This window comes from Sinohyriopsis cumingii, chromosome 10 (genome assembly GCF_028554795.1).
Source record: "Sinohyriopsis cumingii isolate HCF-2022 chromosome 10, ASM2855479v2, whole genome shotgun sequence".
NCBI classification, from domain to species: Eukaryota; Metazoa; Mollusca; class Bivalvia; order Unionida; family Unionidae; genus Sinohyriopsis; species Sinohyriopsis cumingii.
The window spans coordinates 1,369,248-1,392,877 of NC_142970.1; the positions used below are offsets into that span (position 1 = coordinate 1,369,248).

A 23,630-nucleotide genomic window follows, 5' to 3' on the forward strand; every position below is an offset into this window, starting at 1 on the left:
AATACTGTATTTACTATACCACTATTCATAGTAGGTTCTGTAGCTCATAAAATACTGTATTTACTATACCACTATTCATAGTGGGTTCTGTAGCTCATAAAATACATTTTCAGATATGAGGTATCTGAGTTGATAAAAAACAAACCAGTTTTCTTTTGTATGAAGGTTCGCTTTGAAGTTACTATTACTTTAAGTTCCAACTTTTATGGATGACTGCTACACACAGAATGTTTTGTTATAAATGACATTTTGCTTTTAGGTATATAAACATATTGAAATACCAGTAGAAATGTAAGTTTTGGGTGACAAAAATGAAACTCATAAAATTGAAGTTAAATTCACCCACGTGAATTTTTTTTAATGATCTTGAATTGAGCAGGTGTTCCGAGAAGTAGCCTACAAAGCAAAGAACCGTCAGGGAATACTGCATGGAATTGATGAGTTTTTGGACCAAGTGACAGTTCTGCCACCTGGAGAATGGGACCCTAAAATTAGAATTGAACCTCCTGAAAAAGTACCATCACAGGTGGGTTTTATATTCTTTGATTTGAAAACACCTTAATTATAAAAGCAGACAAGCTGTTTCCTTCAAAAGCATATGTTGGCCCCAGTATAGCACAGTTGCATCAAATTTTTTAATGCAAAAGTTATGGTGGTCCATCCAAGGTGGAAGTTTCAACAGTATTCCAATTCTCTGCAAGTCAAAGACCTTGTGTCACTAAGCATATATTGTGTAAATTCTTAAAGCATCATGTATGATTAGTGTAAAATAAACAAAATTTGAACTTTAAGCTATAGAAGTATGTGCCTATTAGATCACATTTTCAGCTCAGCTATACTTCATTATATGTAAACTTATTATAGAACCCTGGCAATATTGGCTTCAATTGGCATTGGTGTCAGTTTTGCTTTGTTAACACAATAAACTTATAAAAGTAATCAGGTTATGATGGAAACTGAATTAATATAGTTTGTTTCCACATCTTACTAGAATACATTAGCATTAATTATTCCAGTTGTCAGTGTCTCAGGATATATTGCATATTCCTTGAAATATATTGAAAATTACTCTGATAATTTCAGTATACAGCTATCCTTAAAAATTTTGTGGGATCCACTTTTACATGTACACTGGACGGCATTGCAATTTTCCTAGATTTTATGGTTAAGATTATGTTCTTCACTTTCAGGAAGGAAGAATGGTGAACAAAGCTCCAGCTGCCCCAGGTCCCCACACCCAGGCCAGAATCATTGAGGATCATGAGGGTCATGGAGATCCAACACTTATCAGGACAGGCAGGTGAGCTAGTTGACAGTCATTAAAACCCATTGCCTCAGACAATGCAGGGTGGATCAAGGTACTGGTAAGGCTTTAATGCAATGTCTTGGAACGGATATGTGCAATGTAATAAACTTGGATAAACCAAATCTGCTTTTGAAATAGTTTGAATCTTGATCTGATCAAGTCTGTTTTTTCTTCAAGTTAAGGATCAAACTTGAATTATAACAAGAACATTTTAATATTATCCAATGACACATTATGGATTAATTTATTTTTTTGGATTACCACAGTTAAGATGACCTTCAGTATTCTTGGTGTGGTGCAAGTCATACAGGTCCTCTGAAATTATTTCAATCTTTTTATTTATAGTTATTTTATAAAAGAAGAATTTGCTTTGTATTAATCCAGCCTTACACTTTATTATGTGTCAGTAAATGAGCTACAAGATTTTATAAAAAGAAAATTTGGACTGCTGTATTTCATTGTGTAAACTTGTTTAAAAACTTCCTTCTTCAGAATTTTTTCATCACTGTCCACATAAAGAGTGTATTTAATATGCAATGCATATAGTCTATTGCTTCATCATTATGAATCTATTTATTATCTGGTGTAATTATTCCATTGCTTCATTACTCTCCACCATGTTTGCTAGGTAAGGTTCCGATATGGTACACCTTGGCGGATTAAGGAGATATTTTTGTGCTTTCCTCTAGTGACATCTGTTTGATTTCTTGAGTTGCCTCCCATAGTATGTAATGCCAATTAACCAATAACATGTAGGAGCGGTGCATTGTACATCGACTGAAAATAGTGGAGGCAGTTGACTTCAAAAAGGATACTTTGTAAGTTTAACATCAAAAGTATGACTTTGTACCAGAGAGAAGCCATTGCAGTGTACATGATTGGCAGTGGAAAATTGCTTACTTATGAGTCCATTGAAGTTGTTTGTTCCCCTTGTCTTGATAATGTAAGAGCAGTGTTAAAATTTCAACAATTTAATTTTGATTGGATGCAGTGGCTTGCTGCCACATCCAATGAAATTCATAGACCTGAAGTGCAGAAATATCTGCATGATCCACAAAGGTTTAGATAGGATTAACATAATGGAAGCTAGGCTAGTGAAGATGCACTCTCCACATCATGAACATTTTTATTACCCTGTGCATACATTCCATTGCTTCATCACTCTCCATAATATGAATGTATATATTACCTAGTGTATATATTTTTGCTTCATTATTAGTTGAATCATATCAGATAGTTATAGATTCATGCACTGTTCATTGGTATACCTTTCATAATTACTTTCAGGCTATTTGGGGGATTAATCAATGATGTCAAGCGAAAAATCCCTTACTTTGTAAGTGATTTTAAAGATGGTTGTCACCTTCAGTGTGTTGCCTCCATAATCTTCATGTACCTGGCAACTCTGACCCCAAATGTGACCTTTGGTGGGCTTTTGGGTCAAGCAACACACCAGTATATGGTAAGTTCTAGGTAATATTAAGGTCATGGTCAGTGAGCAAGAATATTTTAAATAGAAATCACCGTGTTATCCCACATGGATCAATTAGAAAAATATCTTTGATATGTTATTACACATGGACCAATTAGAGAAATGTCTCAGGTGATTTTTCTTCTACTGATGTGCAGAGAATAGGCAACAAACTTAAAAAGTAATATCATGCTCAAACTAAAACTTAACTTAATTCTGAGACCTGATTTGTCCTTGCTTGAACAATAAGTCAGTTATATGGCAAATGTTTTAGTTCTGTCTAAACCTAAAATTGATTTTGTAACCTTAAGGATGGGAATTAAATTTCTCCTTTAAATACATTCCCCAATCACATCAGTGTTAAGGATATTAGCCTTCTACCTAGCAAATCAATCTTTTCTCTCATATAGACAAAGGACAATAGCTCTTCCCCATTACCTCCCCTTGCTGCCGCCAGATGACTCTAGTTTTTAGCTTCATTGCTGTACTAATAGCAACTTAGATTTTACCTGAGAAACTCAAAACCATCTTAGTGTTAGTTGGACCATCCAACTTTAAAGTTGGATTTATTGTGTCGAAGAATCATTCTTCCACAGGTTGCTTACATTATTTTTACATTTTCTTCCACATTTGAGTGACTGTGTGTCCTTTATGGACTTCCTCTATTTAAGGCCACATGTGAACATGCTGTTGCTGAATTCATCTTGTCATTTATGAGTTAATGCAACACTTAATATTTGTGCTTACTTGTTTAGTAGTTGAGGTGTTAATGATGAGTTAGTAACATGCTGAATTGCTAATATATGCTTTATTTTTCTCTGTCATTTCAGTAGAAATGTCAACAAAATGCATGAAACACTTTAAGTTGAAAGCATAGTCTAGAAGGTATATTAAATGTGACACTATTTTTTGCTTACTCCATTAGTAATGAGGGTGGTATTGGTGAGTTCATAACTGAGTTCGCTGAATTGCTAATTTATGCTGTGTTTTCTCTTCTTGTGTCATTTCAGTAGAAATGTCAAATAAATGCAAAAGACAACAACCTTGACTCTTGAATCTTATGTACTAAGTGTACATTGTCATGCATTATGAGGGGCCCCGAGTGGCCGAGTGGTCTAAAGTGCTCTCCGTCATGGATCACTGCCATCTCACCTCTGTCTGCATGGGTTCGAGTCTCGGGCTCGGCCAATGTGGATATGTGAGAAAGCTTGCCGGTAGCTTCTCATGGGTCGGTGGTTCTTTCCGGAGGTTTTCTCGGGTTCTTCCTCCACCATTAATACTGGCCGCCATGTATAGCCTATCTTGTGCTGAAAAATGGCATTAAACCCTATAACAACAACATCATGCATTATGTGTAAGACGTGGACAGAGGAAGTCTGGACTACAGTTGTCCAAGGCAGCAAAGGGAAGGAAAGATACGATAAGTTAGGAAAGATAACATTGATGTCCTCAGTATACATCTAACTCATTGGGGAGTGATACCTCACAATTTTAGACTACGCAGTGGGCACAAGTACCCCCACATGTCAGAGCATGGCTTTCAGGTCTGTAAGTCCGAATGCATGGGGTTTGTACAGGATCCATTGGATCCATTTCATAATAGGACCTCATCGTCAAGCATGCCATCCAGCCATCACTGGCCTTCAAACCATCCCAGCATTGGGAACTTTTTTGACAAAACTGTCTGACCAACTATTGTTTATGTGGCTGATGTACCTTTACGATGATGGAGATTTCAGTGAGAAATCTTTTCATCCAGCCAAGCCTTTTGAGTGGCCATACTAGTGATGGACAGGCCATCTTCCATACTGCCAGTTTCCAGGATGACCATATGCCAAGGAAACCGGCCAGATGTTCCAGCAGTACCAGGCTTCCATATGTTCACTACTTATCTACATGGGAGAGTTTGTGGCATTTTCAAAGAGGATGGAGTTAAGTCAGGATTGTTATAGACATTAACGGGGCAGCTCATCATACCATGGCCAGCTTAGACCTGATACATTGTGATGAATGTCTGCGATCCATGTGACTCAAGCCTCACCAATGTAAAACCTGGTATGGCTTCTTTGTGTTCAGGTCATCAGACTTGTTTACAGCAGGACTTGGATTTCAGTGAGAGTATTCTTGCAACTCTTCAGATTATTCTTTGTGGCAGTGGACTTGATCATACTTGGCCATCTTTTAACACACCCCTTAAAAATGATGTTGCTAGCACATGGTACCTTTTTTCCTGTCCCCTTAATCAAACAGTCCTGATCACACCTGATAATAAACACCAGGTAATAAATACATACATGACATGGAGAGTGCATCTTCACTAGCCTAGCTTCCATTATGTTAATCCTATCTAAACCTTGGTGGTTCATGCAGATATTTCTGCACTTCACATTTGTGAATTTCATTGGATGAGGCAGCAAGCCACTCAGATTTGAACACTGCTCTTACATTATCGAGACAAGGGGAGCAAACAACTTCATTTGACTCATAAATCGCTGGAGAAGTCCCAATCAGAAACAATGGTATGTAACAATGTCAGTATGTACTGTTGGGGTTCCCACCTGTTGCGGGACTTCGCTATCATTAGTGGCATCTGGGAACCAGGGAAGCGGCCTCTACACATCAGCCTTTTAGATGTCTGACAACTCTGTGGTGGTGACCTACGTCTTGAAACAGGGGCACCAGATAACCCGACCTGTGTGTTCTGATTTGTCAGCTTTTGTGTTGGTGTAATAATCTCCACATTAACTTGAAAATCTGACACATTCCTGGCAGATTCTTGGCCAACACTATCCAGGGACAGGCAAGTCCTTCACATGCATTATATCTCCATTAATCGGTCTTTATTCAGCTCTGTGAACTTTAGGGATGTCTGATGATCAATCTTTTTGTGACAGTGTGGAATCACAAGTTGCTCTCCCTTGTCTGTAAGCTTTCAGACCCAGAAGCTTGGGCTGTAGATGCTCAATCAGTTGTGGGCATTTGCCTACCCTCCCAAAAAATAATCCAGAAGTTATGGGGTCAGAAATGCAAGGTGATCTTGATAGCCCCTCTTAGATGGGATGAGTTCTGGGTTACCAATCTACTTGATCTAGTGATAGATATACACATCAAGATTCCGGCCCATCCAAATCTTCTCAAGCAACCACGGTCACTGGGGTTCCATTCCTGCCTGGATCATCTTCTTCATGCTTGGCTCTTGTCCAGACAGCTTCGCGAGACAATGTATTTAAACCTTTGATTGAGAGAGAATCTTAAGATCAAGAAAGGCCCTCTACTCAGAAGGTTTACAAGGGAAAGTGGCATGTTTTCAGGGACTGTTGCCATATCAGTGACATTGTCCCTCTGAGTGCCTCAATCCCTCATCTGGCTGACTTTTACTTTGGCCTTTCAAAGAAAAACAGTTGGCTCCAATTGATATACAGGGCTACCACTCCATGATATCAGACACATTCCGGCATCATAGTAGACATGATATTGGGCGTGATACAGATGTATTGGATCATTTAGGCAATTTTTATCTCAGTTGACTAAAATCCTTCACTGTTCCCAGAATGGAATCTCAAAGGTTTTAACATGGCTTCATTAAAATAAATTCGAGTCTTTAGCCCACACTTTGCAAACCATGTATCCTGATATCTTTAGCATCAGCATACAGGGTGAGCAAGCTACATGCCCTTTCCGTCAACCCAAACTATGTTTAGATCAGATGGTTCAGTGGTCCTCTTGATACAACCAGGCCTTGTAGCCAAAAGAAAAATTGGTTACTGTCTCAGCAGTCAGAATTGTCATTCATTCACTCTCTTCCATTAACAGGTCAAGAGCAGCTGCCAAGCATGATCCTGTTCATCCACTGAAGCACCATATTAAATGCACATAGACAACTCGTGGCATGCACATTCACCTCTCCTGGTCAAATCTAGGAAACAGGATATCATCCAGACCTGCCAGTCCTCGTGATATTGGCATGAATTTCACGACTCTCGATAGCAATTCACGGATTCACACCACATGAAAAAAATCATGAATTCCCAAATTCTCAATCAGCTTAAAATAAATATTGTCCCATTCAGTGCTAGTTAAAATAGAATAGAGGTCACTGATATCCATAAAGGTCCCATATTGATAGTCACAATGTTAGTGGAACTATATCAGATTGTTACAGTTTGCCCTGTAGTAAGCATTGTAAAAGATATAATCTATATTTAAATCAGAACTTTTTCAAATGCTTGTAAAGAAAACCAGGGCCCAACTGATTTTTTTTGGTTTAAAAAACACTTACATACTCATAGCAACTTAATTTTTATAAACAAACACCAAATAAAGACTGTTTTTGAGTGGGGGAATTATTTAGATCTTGAAAGATTAGCATGTATAGTAATTTGCTCAAGTTCATATTTTTCTGCACATGCACAGACACCACTAATTGTTAATTGTTCGACGTTTCATCTTATGGATTAATACTATTCCGTAATTAACAGGGTTCATACGGTCTTTGAAAGTCTTTGACAGTTTGGCAAAAAATGAGGTAGCATTTTCAAGGCCTTGAAAATTTGGGTAAATTGAGCAGATTACCCTGAGGTCTTTAAAAGTCTTTGAAAATTGAAATAAATCCAAACTTTTTAATTTCTTTCCTTAATCACAAATAAAATTGCCCAAGGTTGTTAGATTCAGATGTAGTCGAGTTTTCCTGATTTCTTTCTTTTCAGTTTCATTTCATCATTAAACATTATTGTAGTATTTTGCATTCGTTGTTTTCTCATATAACATAAGTTGCATACAAAATATTAGTGAAAATAAGTCTTGGGAATCTATGTTTGTGGTCTTTGAAAGTTTGGGAAAAGTCTTTGAATTTATCATTCAGAATTCTGTAAGAACCCTGAAGGTGATCCATACAACTCAAACTGCAAACCCCATAAATGTGATCTGAGTTAATTTAAGCTACACAACAGTTAAAATGTTTTCACCAGCATGGAAAATGATATGTATTCCACAAAAAGTGAAATATAGTACACCAAAAATTGGCCTTGCATTCCGCTATCAAACATTGATGTACATTGTGCATTTTGTACAGTAGTATACCACAGATTTTAGAATTGGGAATGTGCACAGAGGCTCATATTATTGCTTACAATTTATCTGTCATACATTATTTTATAGTACATGTATGAAATATAAATTGTAAGCAGTGACATGAGCCCCTGTGGGCATGTGGCAGAACTGTGTGAAAAAGCACAAAGCTTGCAAAAAGCACATAGATATTGGAAAATGAAGAGCACCCAGCAGATTTCAGCTCTATAGTTCTTGAAGCCACCTACTGAAGCCCTGCAAGATACCAATATTGAAGCATTGTTTGCGTATTTTCTTGTTGAACATAACCTGCCTTTCTTAGTTGGAGATCAGCAACAGTGACAGTGAAAGAGTATTCCCTGCTGTTAGGAAAAATAAGACCAACTTTAATGCCTCCTTAGGTGCTGAAAATTTGCAAAAATTTTAGTCACCAAGATTTAGATTAAACAGTAGGCAAAAAAGCCTGAACTGTTTTGAAAACAAATTTACTATAGCCCAATTGAGGAAGTTCAAATCTGCCACAGCATGACAAAAAGCATGAAATTTGTGTATATCAATAAATTTGTATATGTACATGTAATCAGTGTAAATAATATGTTTTAGTTTATTTTGGTATTTTCATATAATGCAGTATTGACCATCAAATGGATGGAGCTAGTGTCATGGTATAATTTTTCACTAACTGTGTTCAAAATTCATTAATTTGTATCCCTCTTTTCACTAACTGTGTTCAAAATTCATTAATTTGTATCCCTCTTTTCACTAATTGTGTTCAAAATTCATTAATTTGTATCCCTCTTTTCACTGTGTTCAAAATTCATTAATTTGTATCCCTCTTTTCACTGTTCAAAATTCATTAATTTGTATCCCGCTTTTCACTAATTGTGTTCTAAATCATTAATTTGTATCCCTCTTTTCACTAACTGTTCAAAATGCATTAATTTGTATCCCTCTTTTCACTAATTGTGTTCAAAATGCATTAATTTGTATCCCTCTTTTCACTAATTGTGTTCAAAATTCATTCATTTGTATCCCTCTTTTCACTAATTGTGTTCAGAATTCATTAATTTGTATCCCTCTTTTCACTAATTGCGAGTCTGGAGGGTCGGTAGCTCTCTATCATCCCAGTTGCCCTTTTGTCTATACAAGATAGAAAAGCATGAGTTTCATCTTTCAAGGACTTGATTTGCGAAGTAGTAGGCTCTAACATTAATGTGATTGGGAAATACAATTTACTTAAAAAGATTCTTTCTTACATTAGCCATGGTGTTAAAGGAGAAAGCTTTATAGCTTGTGTTTTGTATTTTGTTTTTATCAAGGTGAGATTTATAAAATAAACTTTTTGTCAAGCCCACTTTAGTGGGAAGTGAGAAATAACAGTGAACAGTTTCTTAATGTTTTGGTTAAAGTTTCTCATTTCCTACACTCCTTGATAGATTCTCATGATATCTGGCATTAATCATTATGAAACTAAGGTAATTCATTCTTAAACATGAATGCTTGCTCTTTTGACCTTAGATCAGTCATGTAAAGTTTGCATTTAGGTTTTGGTTAATGTTCTTTCATTGTATATGTTCTGAACAACCATGACAGATTTTCTTCTTGTATACTTCTTTGACATAATCATGCTCTCTTTTTGTCAAGATGACATTTTACAGCATTGAATGTAATGGCTTTGATGGTGGGCTGGCTTGACATGCAGGCCGTTGCATTCTTGTTCTGATGCCTTTTTGCACTAATTAAATTTGTACAAGCATTCAGCTGATGCAGTAGAATTAAGATACTATAGTTCCTTTGAAAAGAACTGGATTTTGATAAAATTAAGGATTTCCTTACAGAAGAACTTTTTAGGTACTTATAGTAAAATATTAACACCTTTACATGTGTAATTTTTAAGGTTTAATGATGTCTTTTCTTTCTGCTACCTGTGATAGGGTCAGGTCTTTTTGACTTTGGTTACCATAATAAACCACCATTAGCATTTAGATGACTGTCCATTTTTTATCATGAATGCAGACCTTTTGATCTGGAGAAGCCAGTGACATTATAAAATGTTTCCACTTCAGAAGTGACTTATTTTCTTCTACTCAGAAAGAGATTAATTTTTTGTAGTATATATTTTAAGTCATTGATTTGCATAGGTTTTTTCCATTCTGTAACTGTGATTAACTGCATTACTACATTGATAAAAAGAAGTTCCTAAATTTACAAACATTTTAGGACTGCAATCCTTTATACATTTATCTGGTACAAATAATGCTTCAAATTGTGTATTTTTTCAAACAAAAAATGAATCGATTGTTTTTTTTGTCAACCCATTTCTTGTGCAGATTAATGTAATAAATATTGTTGGGGTAGGGCAATGCAGAAATATCACTGAGTGGTCACATCTGACAGCTTTCTGACCTCCTTAACCAGAAGATTTTAATGATTGTTAATTTACTTGCTTGAATTTTTGGCCTTTTCAACCTTGCCATTTAGTTCATTAGCCATTAACCAAATAAGATTTTTGTAATTTTCACCTGAAATAGGGTTATAAGCACATTTTTGGGGATACTTTTTAATATATCCAAATACATCTGATTCTGAGAGATTTTCTTTAGCTGGTTGCCTAGTTGTTTTGAAAAGGTTATTTTTTATTAACTATTTTGCTTGTGCATATGCAGACGGGTACAAACTGGAATTTAGTTTTGCTTATTGGACCTATCATTTTTGACCCCGAATCTCAAACTTTGCAAAGATTTACCTGTCCATGTGCAGTCTGGACTGGTTTGCTTTAGATCTCAGACCAAAATGTCTAAAATCTGGACACAAACTGGTCTAAAAAAATTGTTTTTCCCACTGCATTTTGGAATGCATGTAGAAAAGTCTTTATTATTTGGTATAATTGTAGATCTACATTTGTTTACTTTTCAGTAATACCACCCACTTTGGTGTATCTTAAATGGTGTCTACAGTACAGAGCTTGGAAGTAGGGTAAAACCCCTTGATGGTGTAAACATGGCATGCGGCGTTAGTGAGTTAAAAGTTGTTGCACCCTGTTTTTGGTTGTCACTTTGGCATATCAGTGCCAGATTTCTCCATTAATTTCAGACATGATTATGATTGTTGAAAGTTAGAATACTTGAACAATTTTATTACTATATTTAACCAAGAGTTTTTCTTAAAAAGCAACAGTTTTGTGTATGTTCAGTCACTCTTCTGCAGGATTCAGTGCAAAAATAATTGAAAGAAGTTTAAGTCAGATTTTGTTGTTTTGAGTTTGCTTTTAGGCATTTCTTTTATGTCTCTTTCTTAGTGATTTAATAAATGTATACTAGAGGGTCTTAGCACATTTTTAGATCTGTTCATCCTTGAGCGGGGGCCCCGAGTGGCTGAGTGGTCTAAAGCGCTCTCCATTACGGATGCCTGCCATCTCACCTCTGTCTGCTTGGGTTCGAGTCTAGGATTCGGCCAATGTGGGTATGTGAGAAGCTTGCTAGTAGCTTCTCATGGGTCAGTGGTTCTTCCCGGGGTTTTCCCGGGTTCTTCCTCCACCAATAATACTAGCTGCCATGCAAAGCCTATCGTGTGCTGAAAAATGGTGTTCAACCCAACAACAACAAATCATCCTTGTGTGTGTTTGTATGTGTGAGAGAGACAGAGAAGGAGGAGGGGGAAAGAGCAGAAGAAATAGAAGCAGGCAAATTAGAAAAGTAACAGATGTATAAATATGGAAATGCAGATTTGAGTAACATACTTAAGAGCAGGTATATTTCCTTAATTGGAAAAGAAAGTAGTTCCAAAAGTGGTATAGCCACTGTGGCAGCAAAAGTGGTATCACCACTGTGATTATAAGATTTTTCTCCCACTGATATTTTTCAGCATCTTATTATCAAAGATATAATAAATACTGTTGACAGGATACACATTTTTCTGAAGAAAGAATATCACATATCATATATCTAAATGGGGTTTCAAATGTTTCCTTATCTGTTAAAGGTCCAATTCAAGAGAATTTTTTTAATTATTTAAAAATCACCTTAAACATGTTGTAAAAGATTGTAAAAATTATCCTGTAATTTGATTGCACAAGCTATAAAATTAAAAGAAAAATATGTATCCTTTAAATGTGTTCCCCCATCAAGTCACATTAGGAATAAAAGTCCTACTACCTCCCAAATCCTGCCCTCCCAAAGATGAAAATTCATTATGTTTGTGTCTACAATATCTGTTGCTCATTACTCTCCACTTGCCACCTACAGATGGTGCTAGTTTTAAGCTGTTGCTATGAACAGACAACATAGTTCACTTTGTCTCTCAAAATCAAGTAGATATTTGTGCTAATTTCATCCCATCCGTTGAGGATTATGTCAGTTTCAGACATATTATGTCTTGTTCTACAGGTGGTTTACATTTTTTTACTTTTCAACCATATTTATTTGACTTTTTTTTGCTGTCACCATCTCTTCTCTGATTTTATGCTTCACTTGGCTTCATTATAATAGAAAAACATGTTTTTAGTTCGTGTTTGTGCACTACCTATTTAACACATGAGTAAAATGATACGTTTTAGAGTTATTAGAGTAAGACAAGAAAGATTTGGAAAAGTGATACAAGATAAACATTGAGAAAGTGTCATTTATTTATTCAAAAGCAAAATGGGTGGAGTTTGGGGAGAAACCAACAAGATACTTTTGTCATCAAGAAAGTAGAAAATATGACCCAGTTATAAAAGTAAATAAGGATCAAGGGGAAGCTGTAACTAATTAATTTGAAGGAAGTAAAGATTTGTATAAAGAAAAAAATAAGTCAATACTGGTACACTGTAGCATTACTCAAAGTCATCAGGACGTATTGCCTAAAGAATAACGCCAGTACTGAGTGATAGAATATTTGATAACCAAAACTAGTTAAACAATGATATATAGGTGAAAATGCAAGGATTATTTACAATAATAACGTGTATCACTGAAGAATGGCAACTGTCTTGTACCTTATTAGTTTAAGGAAACAGATTATTTTCTTTCAGTTTGCAGATGATGCTACTTTGATTGTTAATGGCTCTATTGAATTTCTTCAATCTTCAGTTGATGCACAAAATTTGCGAGGATTTCAGGTCTGAAATTCGGTATTAACAAAATAAGCACATCAGGATAGGACATAAGTATAGTGCAGAAACCTTTCATAATAGGTTAAAACTGAAATTGTTTACTCAGTTTGACTCCTTTGGGTATACAATTTTCAGTTAAATAGGTTGGTACAGGTAAATTTTGAAATTAAAATACCTGTGAAAAAGAAGTTTCTAAAGAATTTCCAACCGAATCTGAACAGCATGGCCGAAATAACCCACAGGATCACTACAGTAACATTTTTACTGATCCTCCTAAAATCAAAGTTCAATCACTAATAATTTGTAGGATTCAGTGCAAAAATAATTAAAAGAAGTTATTGCTCTATAAAGAAGCCATTTTCTTTTCTAATTCAACATTATTCATTAATATTAACTCCAATAACAAACTGTATTTCACCAACAAGATTTGTGAATTAAGTACCTCACACACTTTCATATTCCCCTGAATACTCCATGCAGAAAATGCACAACATAATGGCCTCTGTTGGGTTATACTTTACATATATGCCAACATTCCAGCTGGGAGTGTTTTCTTCCTGAGATGTTTACTGTCCCTTAATTAAATCTTTTGCAAAAGCAAAATTATTGCATTTTTTTCATTTTTTTTCTCCATACTGTGCATTCAGTGTACTATATTTACAGTAATACTGCCTTTGATTACATGACTGTGAACTGGCTTACAAGACATTTTAGTTGCTAATTTCAAGCAGCATAAACAGTTGGCAGGGTCAGTTGGTTTCAGTGTTTCAAAAGGTCAGCATGGATTATACTATATGTGATCAGAGTTCTGAAAGGATTAAAGACATTAATTGATGATGATTAGATTACTGAAGAGCTTGGTCAGCATGAAACAGTTAACCTTACTTTGATTTTCTCAGCAGGATAGGTTCTACTCTGGTACTTAAGTTGTCAAGATGGATTAGAGTCTCTGCTGTAGGTGATGAAAGTAATATAGATAGGATTTAAGTATGTCTTGTCTCTTAATGTTTAAGTGCTAAAATTCCCAAACCAAATAAGCAATTATTTTTAAAAAGTTTCCAATACTTTGGAACTTTGCTCTGGAATAGTATTCCAGTTGAGAGTAGAAATGCCCACTCTGTTTCCTTCTTCCAAACCCGATATATCCAGTGGCTTCAGAGATGCAGCTAAAATAAATAAGTTCCTTTGTATGAGGGCCTCAAGGTAGATGAGTTCTTAGCTGTGTTACCCTCTTTAAATAAAGTCATTATTATAAAGTCTGAGAAACTGAAATATGGATAAAGATGTGTGTGCCAAGAAACTGTTTGCTAACTCTGTAGCCAAAAATAATCTCCCCTTTATAGTAGAAAATCATTTTTACAGATCTAGTCAAAACAGTGTTCCCAGACTCAGAAATTGTACAGAAGTTCTCATACAAACAGATGAAAATTACTCACATAGTGACCCATGTTTGGATCATCAGTGAGATAAGAATTGAAGACCTGTGCCACTATGAAAAATTCTCATTGAAAATCCTCTCATGGTGGAAGCCAAAACTCCTGACCAAATTTTGCAAATCTCTAAATTTTTCTGAAACTGACTTTTTTTGTTACATATATACATTTGTGTTCATTTTCCTGGCATCTCTTGTACTTTCTTAGTCTGTTTTCTTGATCATTTTTGCAATCATGCTTTCTCTTGTCATCATATAATTTCTGTCATTTCAGTGACAGCTGCACACTTCGTTAATAGTTCTACATGTTTACAGTTGTCATCACACAGTGCACTGATTATCAACAATGATATTAATATTCAACACATTGTTTGGTATAATTATGGATAATAAATAAAAAAAACACTAGGAAATTGTGGTTTGTCAATTGAATGTTGAAAATGTTGAGATCACTACTGGTCTTTTTAATCATAATCAAATCTAAAACAGGTTTGAAATTTCTGCAAAGATGACTGCGGTTCAGATAAATTTTGAGAAGCAGTGTGCAGTTTATAAATTCAGTTTTAATTGGCATGTTTTAAAATTTGCAAAAATTACAGTTCTTGTTTCTCATGATATAATGTCTGGCTATTATTGCAGGGTACAATGGAATGTATATTAACAGCCAGCATTATGGGTATCTTGTATGCCCTGTTTTCCGGACAACCGCTGAACATTCTTGGAAGCACCGGACCTATGTTGGTGTTGGAGATGATTCTCTACAACTTTTGTCAGTAAGTACATTCTGCAGCATTATTAAATCCTCACACATCCCCTGTTGATTCTGGAACTAAGTGAAATTATCATACATTCTGGTGCAGAGTCTGATGTTGAATATAGTACTTGCAGTAGACGACGGTCTGTGCAGTTTGTATGCAGTGTACAATATATAGCCCATAAATTGCTGGCACATCACTGTTTTTAGTAATATTTGTAATACACAGAGGTTACAGATATGGTACACATTAAAGATATTATGGTCTGGAGGGTTTGTCCAGCCATTTATTCAGAAGAAAAAAAATACTTTAAATAAAAAAGTTAACTTCAAACCTTGTCGGCGTAAGTGCTGTAATGATACACGAATATATGAGTGTGTATCTTTACATTATCCTGTCACAATTTTTGTCTTCTGTATCAATATTTTGTCTGTGTAAGTTTAAACTAATAAATAGTTATCAGTATAATGTAGATGTTTTAATAACATGTGATGTTCTGCTTGAATTACTAATAATCATGCAATACGCTTGCATCAACATCATCCATCCGTGAAATTTGGTCATTACCTATCTATAAGCTAAAATCTATCAGGGGCCCCAGATGCTAGCCTTTACTGATCATTGCCATCTCACCTCTGTCGGCATGGGTTTGAAACTTGTGCTAAGCCCATGTGAGAATGTGAAACTGAGGGTTAGTGGTTCTTACCAGGCTTTTTCCAGGTTCTTCCTCCACCAGTTATTCTGGCTCCCATTTATAGCTTATCATATGCTGAGAAATGGTGTTAAACCCAAAACAACAAACAATAGCAACAAACTATCATGTTTTACCTAGCTAAACATAAAGCCTCATATTTTCCCAAAATAAGGAAAACCATAGATGATAGAACATATTATTTATTACAGTGCAATCAAAGAGATGTTGCCGGGATGTGTGATTGCATGAATTGCACAAACTTTATATGAATTCATTCATGTGGAGACCAGTGATTTGAGAGAACTCTTGCACAATAGTTTAAAGTTGCACTTATGAAAATGAACTCTGCAGTATACAATTTTTATTCAACCATTCACCCTTAAAGTCCTTGTTGCAAAATAAGTCATACAGTTTTTAAGTCAAGCAGGTTCTACTTTTCCAGCATAAGGGTGTACAACCTTCTTTTCCTCACTTAGTCAAAGGGTCTGAGAAAATAGACCAAATTACCTGGATAAGCATACATGTCAACCATTATGCTTTTGGCATAATCATTATGGTTTTTTTCCACTAAATTATGCCTTACACATAACTGTATTCGGATTAAGCATTTTCGGTATATCCCCCTTCAAAAAAAAATGTATAATTTGTTTTTTCATTTTTATTAATCCCACAGACTGTATTCTAGAAAAGATGGCTTCTGTATAACTACAACATAAGAGTACGCTTGTTGAAGACTTGCATGCACTTTCCTAACAGTATTATGTTGTATTTATAGCAGTTGCCCTATTTCCAAGAAACATGCTGGTTTCTTTTTTTGACCTTGGTTTCTTTTTATAGTACCTTTACGGCTTAGTTAGGAGAGAATAGACTGGTTTTCTAACTTTTAATCTTTGCTCGCAGATTCATTGTTCTAATTCATATATGGTACAGAACCAGTCTGTAGGTATTTGGCACTAAAAGTCAAGTCAGATTTATTCTAGTCGATGCATGTGTTAGAGCAAAAATATTTTTCAGATAATTTCACAGATGGATTAGGAAAAGATGAAAAACTGATTCAGAGATGAATACATGTATTACACAATACATCATTCCATTCTAGGGCAGCATCATGCCCATTGCAGGCTACGTGGAAAGGATTTTAATATTGGCCATGGTGGTAAAACAAAGAAACCTTGAATTAGCTCGTTTTACTAACTCCAATACTAAGGTAACTTCTTTTTTTACAGCAGAACTTAATTGTGGACACGAATTTTATAAATGCTGAGGTGTTATCTACAGAGTTCTTAATAGAACATGGACTACCCCTAGTGGTAGAAGACTACATTGGTCCTTTGTTCAAATGGATGTTTCCCAATTTCAAATTGCAGAAAATATGCATGTGCAAGAACAAAATCATCTAATATTGTTAGGTGTTTAGCAGAAGACCCTTCACTTAAAATTGCAGAAGCCATGAAAATTGGCAGGAGTAGTGATTATGACAAAAAGTTGTACCTAGTCTGTATAAGAGACTTTGACAACAAAAAGGCAAAGTCAGAGTGCTCTTCTTTCATTACCAGAATTAACAGTAGATTCCATGAAGAAAACATTTTGTATTTGCATGATAATGCTTTGAATAAACATAAGTTGGCAGAACTGTATGGGGTTTTCAGCTGATACTGCACCAGTGATGGCTGGAATTCATAAAGGAATTGCATTCTATATTTTGAAAAATGTTTCCATCATTGTACATATCAGGTTGTCCCTGTCATATGATGCACCTTGCTGCAGGAAAGGCTGCTGATAAATTAGAAGAACTCTTGAAGCTTAAAAGGAAAAAGGCTCTCATTGAGAAGGAAAAGAAACGATTGCACATTGAGCAAAAACAAAAGTCACTAGTGACATAAAGATAGATTATTTTCATCTGGAAGTTTCTTGGTGAAAGTAAAGGTGCAGAGAATTCAGTAACCAAGATTGAATAGACTTGGGTTAAATAAAATTAGCATTAAATTTTACAAGAACAATTTATATTTCATTTAAAATGAGGGAATGCACATACATGACCCATGTGACTTGTACTATAGAGGCAACATCTTTTAAGATTTTGATTTAAATAGGACTCGTACAGAGTGTGGCTAGAAGAAAGATAGATGGATATTGAAGTGTTAGGTATATAGTGAACTATGGCCATATATTCCTCTCCCTCCTTTTTGTACTACTCCCCCCTTATTTTCATAACAAGTGGGTACCCCTGCCCCATTAAGTAAAATCCTGGCAGCATCTCTGAAGTGAAAGTACTGGAGTTGCAGCTGGAGAAGAAAGTATAAAAGCTAAAGGGCAATGATTAACATGTGGGTTACAATGACTTTCTTTTTAAATATCATTTGTCTTTCATATTAGATTTATTTATGTCTATATTGGTTTTGTATTTGTTTCTTTTATTTAAATTAGTAACTGAAGCAGAACATTTGATACTGTGATTAGTCATTGAAAACTAAAAACTGGTCATTGAAAAGTCATTGAATTTCAGCTCTCCTGATCTGTATGAACCCTGTATGGTTCAAGTTCTACTTAGTCAACAGGACACAAATTGTGTCTGTAAATGGAATATTTTTCAGCCCATTTGATCTCCGTTTTGGTTTTACACAAGGCTCTGTTCTCATCCAGTTCTCATCATTATGTACACTCAGCTGGTCTCATTTGACATATTTTGACATTTGTTGTTTCACCAGCTGTAGGCTGATGACACTCAAATATACAAATCTGGCTGCCCAGCTGAAGTTGAGGCTACCAGCCAAGGCATATAGAGGTGCATTTCCGATGTGAAATCATAGATGACATAAACAAGCTGCAGTTGAATGATCATAGAACTGAAGCCATCCTGATCACCATGCAAAGATTTTCTAATTCACATTCTTTGCCTTAAACAATAAGTATCAGCAATGCCAACGTTAAATTTACACTCTCGACTGTATGCTCTTATTAGCACCATTCATTTTTTCTTTTGGCCGATGTCACTAAAACACGTGTGTTGCTTAGTACTTTCAAGACTGGACTATTGTAATTCACTTCTGTCTGGTTCATCTCAAAATTGTATAAAGTTCAAAATATGGCCGTGCTTGGATCATGCTTAGAGTATCAAGAACTGAGCACACACACACACACACCCTGTTCTATAGCCATCACTGGCTAACTGTTCAATCCAGAATCAAACAGATAATCTCCTCGCTATGCTACATTTCTTTGACTGGTTCTAGTCCTCACCCATTTATACACCCATCTAGAAAACTTAGGCTGCTCTTCCAATACTTGCATTCTCATTGTTCCCACATTTAACAGGGCCAAGATACATGGAACAAATTATCATAGCTCTTCGACACAAGGACACTGTGTCTTCATTCAAGAGTGCTCTTAAAATTGACATATTTTGACTGTAAGAGCAGACTTGAAGACTTTATAATTTTTACTTCCTTAATTATTGTCAGCATGCTTTTGTTTTGTAATTTCATGGTGTTTTTGTAATTGTGACATTGTATCTGTTTTTATGTTATCTAATATGGTAAAGCACTTAGAGCTTCTAAAGATTAGGTGCTGTACTAAGTCTATTATTATTATTATTATTATTATTGGAAAAATCAGCAGCACCAAAATGTTTCTGATCATGTTTAAGAAAATAATTTAAAAAACTGATTGTGTTAGATTGCAGTGCAGACATCTGATAACTCAGAAAAGTTTCACTGGGAATGGTGCAGTAAAAGAAATGTAATGGGGATATTGATGTCAGATGACATTAAAAAAATAAACATCCCAGGATGGGTGATGAGCACCATATGCAGTTGCAAAATTATTTATGGATCATCAGAAAAAGAATTGTACAAACATTTAAAAATATTTCCCCTCAGAATTAATTTATTGTTCTGGATGTTCTAAAGCACTTGCCTTTACTGATGTAACAGAATGAGATAGAGCATTTGCTCATAAAGTGGGTAATGGAGGTAGTTTGAAGGAGGTAGACCTCCAGGTTTTTATTCCACTTTCTCTGTTACAAAACTGAGTGGGAAATGGAAATCAGACAGAGACCCGAGTAGGCTCAGTCAGTTTAATGCTGCCCTGAAGTTCAAGATAGAGATGGCAAGGTTTATTCATCTTTCTATATAGCATGATGATTATGTGGTCAGTTGGGATCTGTCCAGTGCATATTTCAACATAGCTATTAACATGGTATCTGCAGACTTCCATTCAGCCACAGTCTCAACCAGTAGGTCAATACATTGAACTGTACCAATACACAGTTCTCCTCCACAGTGACTATAATATACCTGGACAATATTTAGCAAAAACATTCATTTTGACTGTAGTTCACAATGTGAAGAACCATCTTATACAGTTTAGGGTGGCTAGTCATTGTGGAGATGCTGGACTTTGTGCTATGTATATTTAATTTGCATTGTTTGTTAGTTTAATTAAAATTCTTTATATGATATGCTATTAATAACTATATTTTGGACTTGACTTTGTCCAAAATCAAGTTCATTTTCCCACCTGAACTGAATCATTGATTTTGGTTTTGTAAAAAAAAAAATGTTTATCTCAGTCCGTCCAGAACATTGGAAATTCTCCATGAAATGCTTGATCTGCCTGTTGTTTGCCACATTTTATATTATAATTTTAGTAACAGACCTTCTAATTATGACAAAAATTTCATCTTGTAAACATTTGGAACCTTCCAGATTGAAGTTTCCACTAGGTTATTTTTGTTTCTTTAGAAAATGCTAATTGTGACTACAGATCAAGTAGAGGACTACACAATCTTGGTTATATAGAAATTATTCATTCATGCTGTAATATCTGAGCTAATCATTTGTATTATTGTTATGTCAAGTTTTTAGTTGGACTGGAATTTTTTTATCAAAATTATAAAAAGTTATTCTTTGATAAAAATATGAAGTGCTCAAAAACATTCTTGGAAATAGAGACTTGCATTTATAATGAATTTCAAATAAGGATATATTCTTGCATTTTATTATTGTGATTCAACAAAAGACTGTTGCCACATCACTACAACATGCCATCATAGGTACATTAACACTTACAGCATTGGATTTATTTTGGAATACACCAAAGTTTATCCAGAACTTGAATTATTAGAACATGTGTTAGAAACTCTAGGATTATTTGGGATCTCATCAAAAATCAAACACTTCTGTTTCATTTGTAAGACAGAGAATAGCTGATGATAGGAATACTATTTAGAAGCCCCCCCTCCCACAAGTCACAATCTGTACAGATGCTATTTTTGGGGGGTTGGAAGGCACACCTCTTACTTGACTTTACAAAAGCTAGTGGCAAGTGGGGTTGGGTGGGATGGTGCAAGAGTAGGCTGTTCACATTAATCTCTTGGAAATGGGGCCATTCTCCACACCTTCCATGCTTAGATATAGCACATCCAAGGAAAGGCAGTTCTTTGTAATATGTCAGACAGTTTCATTGTACTGCACTACCTCTTCCAACAGTGGGAGATAAAATCACTGGAGCTCTGTGTTGTGTATGGCAGTACATATATTGGTGTGGTTTCCATCCATTCATTTTTCATTGAGTTTATACCCTATGGGGATCACAAGTGTTAAATCTATTGGTGATGAGGTAGAACATCATACTCTCCATCATCACCTCTACATTCCCAGACCAGAGGTATGGTCTGTCTATGCCCTATGGTGTGTCTATGCCCTTTGGTCTGTCTATGCCCTTTCAACAAGTAGTGTGAGAATATTTTCCTGTGCTTTCCCCCAGCAGTTCCAATAATGAAACTAATCCAGAAAATGCAAGGCAGAGCTTGCAAAATAGTTATGATTGATTCTCTCCAAAAGATCAGCAACCTGCTTGATCTAGTGATGGATGTACCCAAGAACATCTTGATGACCTCCACATTGCTTAGGCAGCTGTAATAATTTTATTCCATCCTTATCCAGAGAAACTCCTTAATGCCTGGCTTTTGGCCCTGTCTAAAAATGTTTTACACTTCAGTTGTAGAGAGGATCTTGACAGCTAGACAGCCCTCTACTTCAAGGTATACCAGGGGAAGTGGTGTTTTCACCAACTAGTATCCATTTAATGATGTCACACTACTCTGAACCTCCATTTTCTTTTCCTTTTTGAGGACAAAAAGCTAGCCCTTATCACAATCAAGGAATAATGTTGCTTGATTTTAGACATGTTCAGAAATCTTGGGAGAGATGATATTGGCTACACCAAAGATCTTTCTGACATATCATATTCCCAGTTTATAGGCCATGCTTGATCTTGTTCCCAACTCATCCAATTTGGATTCTATCTTCAGCCTTCAATGAACAGATTAAGGTTTACACTGTTTCATCCCATATATACTGCTGTGCATTCTGTCAGCATTGCAATAACAGTAGGTATCATTGCTGATACACATTAAATAAAAGCAATGATGAATAGAACAGTAGGAAAGTTAAGATAAGTTAAGCAAACAAATCACCAGAGTTTTTGTTAATTGGTGAAATTAAATGGTGAAATGCATGTAATGTTAAGCATCAAACAAAATCTTCACATTGCTTGTAGTCATTGCTATTAAAATAAATAACACTGCAATAGATGTACAACTACCTTAAAACTTTAGTAATGGGTCAAGTAAATTCTTACTGGGAATTATTAGTTTGATGCCTCAGCCAAGACTGGGAGTAGTTTTTATCGCTTCCTTTGATTATGACATAGGCTAATGTTGTTTTTATCTCTTCCTTTGATTAGGGGCTAGGCTGTATGCATGTTGTTTTTATCTCTTCCTTTGGTTATGACCTAGGCTGTATACATGTTTTTCTCTCTTCCTTTGATTATGACCTGGGCTGTATACATGCTTTTATCTCTTCCTTTGATTATGACGTGGGCTATATGCATTTTGTTTTTATCTCTTTAATTAGGGTCTAGACTGTATGCATATTGTTTTTATCTCTTTAATTAGGGTCTAGACTGTATGCATGTTGTTTTTATCTCTTTAATTAGGGTTTAGACTGTATGCGTATTGCTTTTATCTCTTCCTTTGATTATGACCTAGGCTATATGCATGTTGTTTTTATCTCTTCCTTTAATTAGGGCCTAGACTATATGCTTGTTGTATTTCTCTCTTCCTTTGATTATGGCCTAGGCTTTTATCTCTTCCTTTGATTATGACCTGGGCTATATGCATGTTGTTTTTATCTCTTTAATTAGGGTCTAGACTATATGCATGTTGTTATTATCTCTTCCTTTGATTACGACCTGGGCTATGTGCATGTTGTTTTTATCTCTTCCTTTGATTATGGCTTAGACTATATGATTGCTGTTTTTATCTCTTCCTTTGATTATGACCTGGGCTATATGCGTGTTGTATTTCTCTCTTCCTTTGATTATGACCTAGGCTGTATATATTTTTTTATCTCTTATTTTGATTATGACCTGGGCTATGTGCATGTTGTTTTTATCTCTTCCTTTAATTAGGGCCTAGACATATGCATATCGTTTTTATCTCTTCCTTTGATTACGGCTTAGACTGTATGATTGCTGTTTTTATCTCTTCCTTTGATAATGGCCTAGACTATATTCATATCGTTTTTATCTCTTCCTTTGATAATGGCCTAGACTATATCATTGCTGTTTTTATCTCTTCCTTTGATAATGGCCTGGACTATATGCATATTGTTTTTATCTCTTCCTTTGTTTATGGCTTAGGCTATATGATTGCTGTTTTTATCTCTTCCTTTGATAATGGCCTAGACTATATGCATGTTGTTTTTATATCTTCCCTTGATTAGGGCCTAGACTAATAGAGTCTTTGTCG

General features: G+C 35.4%; 1 protein-coding gene across 5 annotated transcripts in view; it reads left to right on the top strand.

The window, feature by feature from the left end:
• LOC149789481 (electroneutral sodium bicarbonate exchanger 1-like) overlaps positions 1-23,630 on the top strand; it is a 258,615-nt gene that overhangs the window by 143,950 nt on the left and 91,035 nt on the right. For all 5 annotated transcript variants that reach the window (XR_016423667.1, XM_089971498.1, XM_089971496.1 and 2 more), the window contains 4 exons: positions 380-526; positions 1,191-1,300; positions 2,594-2,768; positions 15,008-15,141. Coding sequence is in view for 4 of the 5 variants with exons in the window: in XM_089971498.1 (XP_089827624.1) it covers positions 380-526; positions 1,191-1,300; positions 2,594-2,768; positions 15,008-15,141 (566 nt within the window). In the remaining variant the exon portion in view is untranslated. The remainder of the gene's footprint in view (positions 1-379; positions 527-1,190; positions 1,301-2,593; positions 2,769-15,007; positions 15,142-23,630) is intronic.